The 6,708-nt window shown below is 41.9% G+C and overlaps 1 protein-coding gene across 1 annotated transcript; it reads left to right on the forward strand.

The window, feature by feature from the left end:
- The first annotated feature begins 356 nt into the window (after positions 1-356).
- On the forward strand, positions 357-6,449 carry phyh (phytanoyl-CoA 2-hydroxylase). Its single transcript, XM_084049850.1, has 9 exons — positions 357-636; positions 1,499-1,551; positions 1,784-1,894; positions 2,328-2,496; positions 2,736-2,817; positions 3,335-3,516; positions 4,310-4,459; positions 5,051-5,185; positions 5,305-6,449. Exons 1-9 carry the CDS (start codon positions 568-570, stop codon positions 5,356-5,358), a joined length of 1,005 nt encoding a protein of 334 aa, XP_083905976.1. The 5' UTR covers positions 357-567; the 3' UTR covers positions 5,359-6,449.
- The last annotated feature ends 259 nt before the right edge of the window (positions 6,450-6,708 follow it).

Genomic DNA, 6,708 nt, shown 5'->3' on the forward strand with positions numbered 1-6,708 from the left:
CTATTTTTTTAACAGTACTTCTATTTAGGCAAATACACTCTTATAATGTACTTTTGACCTCAGTACTATTTTGGCGAATAAACTCTTATATTGTTCTTTTGACCTCGTTGTTGTGTTGTGTTTGGGGGTTTAAAGAACAGTGGCTTAAATACCACTTATACCAACAACAAAGCAGCATGCTATGAAAAAGTAAACACTTGTGGACAAGAATCCTAATTCAGGTGCCCACTCATCCAGGTCCCAGTTATCTCCACCCCTAAGTGCCCACTCGCCCAGGTGCCCACATGTCCCTTGTGCCCAGATGGGTCTGGTGCCCAGTGCCCAGATGCTTTTGGTGCCCACCTGTCCTGTTACCATTTGGTTGTTGCCAAAGTTGCGTGATAACAGTTACTGTTATCACTTTGACCTAGTGGGAGATGTGCCCACCTACTCCTAGCACAAGTGTAGTGGAGAGATACTAGTGGACCATTAGATGACAGTCACAGGACAGACTGTTCCATTTGATCGTCGTATGTGTGAGATAAAGACATTTTTAAGTCAATAATATAAGTTAGTAATTTTGGTAAAATGTCGCGGGCTGCGGAGAGGCTCAAAGTGGTCTTCAGTCATCTGGACCGACGGTCTTGTGATTTTATTGTATCCTTTTCAGATTGTGTTCATGATGTTCATGCTCCAAGTACAGACTGTACAGTAGCTACTGCCTGGATTGTTGACACGCTGTGTCAGCGGAGCCAGGAAATCGAGCCCGGGGTCTGTGAATAATACGAAGAAGGCCGCTGCAAAACTATTTATTTCCCGCATGGAAATAAATGATCTTATTTTTAAATGTATTTAATTATGCTGACCGACCACCAGAGCACTTCCGAGGATTTTGCCACAGCTTTTTGGATATTTATGCCTGGTTGGTACACAACGATCTTTTTAGTTTTTATTGTTTTCGTGGTTGATGTTATAGGGTAACAGCAGGAAGAGTGGGCACTAAGGAAGGAGTGGATCTGAAATGTCAAAAAATAAAATATTTGGATAACGGTCTTAAGTAATGTAAATTGTATACATTATTAGGACATGATAGAACATTTGACAATTATTGGGTCTAATATTTCTACAATTGCTACACATGGCTACAAAAGCTGTATAATAATCCAGTCATTTTGGGCATAAACAGTGTTTATAAACAGTTCAATTTAAGTCTGATAATGATGTAGCTCTGAAACATGACTGTCATACTGATCTACCATGCATGTTCACATCATGTATAGCCTACTTTACATAACTTAAGCCATTTTTCAACAAACACTTTTAACACTTTGGACAAAAAAAAAATGACATCGAGGTGCCCACTTTTCCTTAGTGCCCGAGTGGGCCACTTATTGTATGCGCTGAAAGTAACGAACCTATTGTAACACATCTGCAAGCTGAATATATTCTATATATACAGTTACATATTATTTGTAATATCTAACAAGCATTTACAGCCCTTGACTGATTTAATTATTAGCAAGCCTCACCCACTTCTGGCCAAGTTGCCTACTATCACCCACAAGTGCTTAGGTAAGTTTATTTTTTATTTTATCGTCCAATCCCTTTTGTAATATCGCCGTAATATTTCTATTCATAATTTGTATCGACAGGCTACAGTAGGCCCTATCACCTGTTATACAAGCAGCTGCTTCTTCACCTTTGACACACATTTACCCCTGCAGTATCTGGGATGTAGAGTCCATAGATCAATGTTGACCAGCAAAGCATGCTGCTGTCATAACGGTCTGTTTACTTTTCACAGGTACACACATGACAATGACCTGCTGACTACTGAGCAGCGGCTGTCCTATGACAGTAATGGCTTCGTCCTCATCAAGAACTTGGTGTCCGAGGAGGACATCGACAGGTTCAGGTGACAACACAGTAACATCACCACAAACTGTCAGATCACTAGATGGAATTAGCAGACAAACAGAGCCCGATAACATTGCGGGCTATAATATAAATTGTATGATGTTGTAAATAATAATAAATAATACTATTGTTGGGAAATAATGGTATTTGATCAGGGTTAGTGTTACAGGTATGCAGATCATTTCTGAAGTGAATGAATGCCAGTTCTCATGCATTATCATGCCATGTGGGGCAGTAAGACAGTGCTCCTCTGTTGCTGACAGAGGGAGACACACGGAGAAACCAGCTGTGTTTATTCACTGTCTGGTGCTGAAGAGAGCAGAGGAGAACAGATCCCATCTTCCCTGAAGACTGAACACAGTCTGTCTCTATCCCTCCGTGCGTGCGTGTGGGGGTGCGTGCGTGCGTGTGTGTGTGTGTGTGGTCTTCAGGGGTGAGTTTGAGCGTATTTGCAGACGAGAAGTGAATGTTCCCGGGCTGATGGTGATGAGAGACGTGTCCATCGCGAAGTCCGAGTTTGTCGCGGATCAGAAGGCGGTCTCCAAGCTCCAGGACTTCCAGGAAGACCCTGAATTGTTCCGATATTGCACATTACCTGAGGTACTGTAGGCACACATAACTTAGATGTTAATACAGTGGTTCTCAAACTTTTTCATGTCAAGGACCCCCAAATTGATATGTATTTGGCTGCGGACCCCCATGTGACCCCCCCCCCCAGGACCCCTGGGGGTCCCCAGACTCCACGTTGAGAACCAATGTTAACACACATACTTTTTTTACAGTAAAGAGCTACACCGATGAAACTTGAACACTTAAAAACGTATTCTTTCTTTGCTCAGATTCTTAAGTATGTGGAATGTTTTACTGGTCCCAACATCATGGCCATGCACACCATGCTGATCAACAAACCTCCAGATGCAGGTACAGTACATGTATGGAGCAACTGTATACAAACATATACTGTAGCACCTGCTGAAATATTGATCATATAAGCTTTATAACTATGTAATAAAATAGGTAACTATGTGGGAGCAGGGTTGCCAGATCTGCTTATTATAATTTCCCCGCAATATTTTATTTGAAAATAGCCGATCTACAAGCTCACAACGCGTCGCATCGCGACGCGTTGTGAGCTTGTAGATCGGCTATTTTCAAATAGCTGATGTATATGTTAAAGTGCTCATGTGGCCCATAGTCGCTTCTTTTTGGGCTGGTTTTCCTAGACCTGGTTGCTTGTTTCTCACAGAATCTGGCAACACTGTGTAGGAGTCATATTATAGGAGTCATATTAATTAAATAAAATTCTGTAATACCTTCCACCTATATATAGGGGATGGGATATTATGATCTGTAGTTTACCGACCACATGCAGTACTTACACATGTATTACTGAGTCACATTTGTATTGTGTAATGGCTTGTTACTATTTATAAATCAGGTAATAAGTCGTCCCGTCACCCGATGCACCAGGACTTGCATTACTTTCCCTTCCGCCCGGCCGATCAGATTGTATGTTCGTGGACGGCCATGGAGAAAGTCAACAGGCAAAATGGCTGCCTGGTGGTTCTGCCTGGAACACACACCGGCACCCTGAAAGAGCATGACTACCCAGACTGGGAGGTATGCCCTCTCATGCATACAACATGTATACACACGTACACACACACGCTCACTGTCTGAAACCACATTATAACATGCACAACATGCCCCGCACTATATCACTCCATCTTTTCCGCACGCCAGTGTTGATTTCGTCGACTAGAACTATAACGGAAAATGCTCGTCGACTACCTTTTTTTCACTGACGAAAACTAAATAAAAACTACGCTACGACGACTTAAACTAAGACTGAATTTAATGACAATTTCGTCAAATAAAAACTAGACTAAAATGTTAGTGAGGGACTAGTGGAGAAGAGATCCAGTAGAACTAAAGTCATTTATGTTTTGTTGTGCTCGGGTGTTGTGCTCTGAAAATAGAAGATCTACAAGCTCACAACACGTCGCAGCACGACGCGTTGTGAGCTTGTAGATCGGCTATTTTCAGCATGCAAACAAGTGTAAAATCAGCCATTATGACGCCATCAAGGCACCGCCAAAATACATTATAGTCGACTAAATCAACTGTAGATTTAGTCCATTATAATATGTTATTTAGTCGACTAAAACTAGACAAAAACTAAAACATTTCAAATGACTAAAATATGACCAAAACTAAATGGAATTTTATTCAGAAGACTATGACTAAAACAAAATAAAAATGTGCTGTCAAAATCAACACTGTCCCACACTATATCACTCCATCTTTTCCGCACGCAGAGCGATATGTGCATGCACAAAATCAAATGCATAAACTTGCATGCACGCACGCACACTGTACAGAGCATAACGATGCTACTCTCTTCTCCCTCCAGGGCGGTGTGAATAAGATGTACCATGGTATACGGGACTATGACCCTCAGCATCCCAGGGTGCACCTGGAGATGGAGAAAGGCGACACGGTGTTCTTCCACCCCTTGCTGATCCACGGCTCGGGGATGAACCAGACGCAGGGCTTCCGCAAGGTAACAAATTCTCCATATTCACACGGCAGCCTTTTTTGCTACCTAACGTAATGGTCAGAGTGGCATTTCCCCACCCACACCCACGAGTATGACATGACACCGAACTGGACACCCCATTCGGATGCTATCAATGCATTGAATGGGAGATTATCACGTTTTATCAGACCACTGAATGGGCGAAGTAGGCGACATACTGAGCTACCCGCGATTTATCAGACCATTCATTGGGTCTTATCAAGACATACTGACCTACCGACGGAGATGACTTAAAAAGTTCAGAATGGTCTGATAAATCGTGGGTAGGTCAGTATACGCCTACTCGCCCATTCAATGGTCTGATAAAACGTGATAATCTCCCATTCAATGCATTGATAGCATTCGAAGCCGGTGAACTGGATGCCGTGTGAATATGGTCAATTCACCTCTCTAGAAAAGTAAAACTAAATAAATAAATAATCAGAATACGATGCTTAACCCCTCCTCTCTACTTTCTCTGTGTGTGTGTGTGTGTGTGTGTGTGTGTGTGTGTGTGTGTGTGTGTGTGTGTGTGTGTGTGTGTGTGTGTGTGTGTGTGTGTGTGTGTGTTTACAGGCCATCTCCTGCCACTATGCTAGTGCCAACTGTTATTACATTGACGTGAAGGGAACAACCCAGGAGAACATTGAGAAGGAAGTGAAAGAGATTGCAGCCAAGAAATATGATTTGGATGACAGCCTCACTTTCAAGGTGTGATACTATGTGTGATTTTAATACATGAATGCAATTGTACAGTATAATAAAAAGAAGACGAAAGAAAAAAAAGTGAGGTTCAGTAAACTTACGCTTTACTTATATTTCTGCTGCAGGACACATGGGCCTTAAGGGGCCGTCTGGTGCAAGGGGAGAGGACCAGCCTGTGAAGGAGGAAATCAATGAAAGATCTTTGGGAGATAGTTATTGTAAACTATAATAATCACTAGAGGCTGACCTGTGAACCAGTCAATACGCTGAAACACAACGACAACTACTACTATTACTAGTAGTTGCTTAACAGGCAATCATCAGTGTGTTGCTGCCAAGTTGGGGGGTTAGGCTTTATACGTCATTGGATGACCCACCTGACAAGTGACATTAGACATAAAGGTTGAGAGAAATATTCAGCTGATAACACTTTTATTAATACAAGTAATTTGTGTTGAGCAGGTGGGTCAGGCTATAAGGCATTGGTTCTCAAAGTGGGGTCCGGGGACCCCTGGGGTCCTTGAGGGAGTTCCAGGGGGTCCCCAGCTAAATGATAGATTAGGCACCAAATGGACCCTTATGGGTCTGTAACTCTGAGAGTGTACACTCTCAGAGTTAAATTATTTTCCAATATAAATTGGGGTCCAAGAGAGAGAAATGCCATTAAATGGGGGTCCGTAGCCCTAATGCATGTCAAAGTGGGGGTCCTTGAAATTTAAATGGTTGAGAATCACTGCTAGAGCCGTAAAAAATCTTCTCTTATGGGGGTCCCTGGCATATCTTTTCAAATGGCGTTCCGCGGGCTAATGTCTCAATTTGGGGGTGAAAAAGTTTGAGAACCACTGCTATAAGGTATAAATGAGCCTTTATTGTTCTGTGTTGTATTCGATTGGTATGCTAATCAAAATGGAGAGAAAGATTACTCAGAATAATTGCTCTCAATATGTGAGACAGTCAAAGGAAGCATCAGGGAAAGAGTGAAAGTGAGTAAGGAATTGGAGAGATGAAAAGACAGGGAACGGGTACAGGTGGAGAAGCCATGGGATGATTCAGTGTCATGGTGGTGTGTGGTATTTTTGTCGACTTAGAAATGTGTTAAAGCAGAGGAACTGTCTCCCAGCGTTTTAAATTGTAGTACTTCAATGACACACACAAATGCTAATATATTTTGCACCTAATTGCCTTACTCGACTTTTGTCGTTTATCTTTTTAATCCTTTCAGTTCTTGTTTGTAATATTTGTAGTAATAAACATAACTGTAATATGATAATGAGCAGATTTCTACTGGTTTCTTCAATGTTATGTCAAAAATTGTATTGAATGTGTGCGCATGCATGTGACACACATGGTGTTGTATTCATCTGAAACTCCACCTCTTGTCCAATTATTTTTTCTTTTTACAGACATGATTTGCAGGAAGCCCCATCCTCTCTAAGTTGCATGCATATGGACTAAAGCTTCATGTAAACTAAATTGACTAGAAACCTCTGATCTCGGCTTGTCCCAGACAGACAGATGCAGATACTGGT

Source organism: Gymnoscopelus microlampas, assembly GCF_963454915.1.
Source record: "Gymnoscopelus microlampas genome assembly, chromosome: 23".
NCBI lineage: Eukaryota > Metazoa > Chordata > Actinopteri > Myctophiformes > Myctophidae > Gymnoscopelus > Gymnoscopelus microlampas.

Excerpts from the sequence above, each read along its gene's own strand:
- phyh (XM_084049850.1), top strand. The coding sequence starts at position 568 with ATGTCGCGGGCTGCGGAGAGGCTCAAAGTGGTCTTCAGTCATCTGGAC. Across the intron at positions 1,895-2,327 it reads GAGGACATCGACAGGTTCAG|GGGTGAGTTTGAGCGTATTT; the intron begins GTGACAACACAG and ends TGTGGTCTTCAG. Across the intron at positions 3,517-4,309 it reads ATGACTACCCAGACTGGGAG|GGCGGTGTGAATAAGATGTA; the intron begins GTATGCCCTCTC and ends TTCTCCCTCCAG.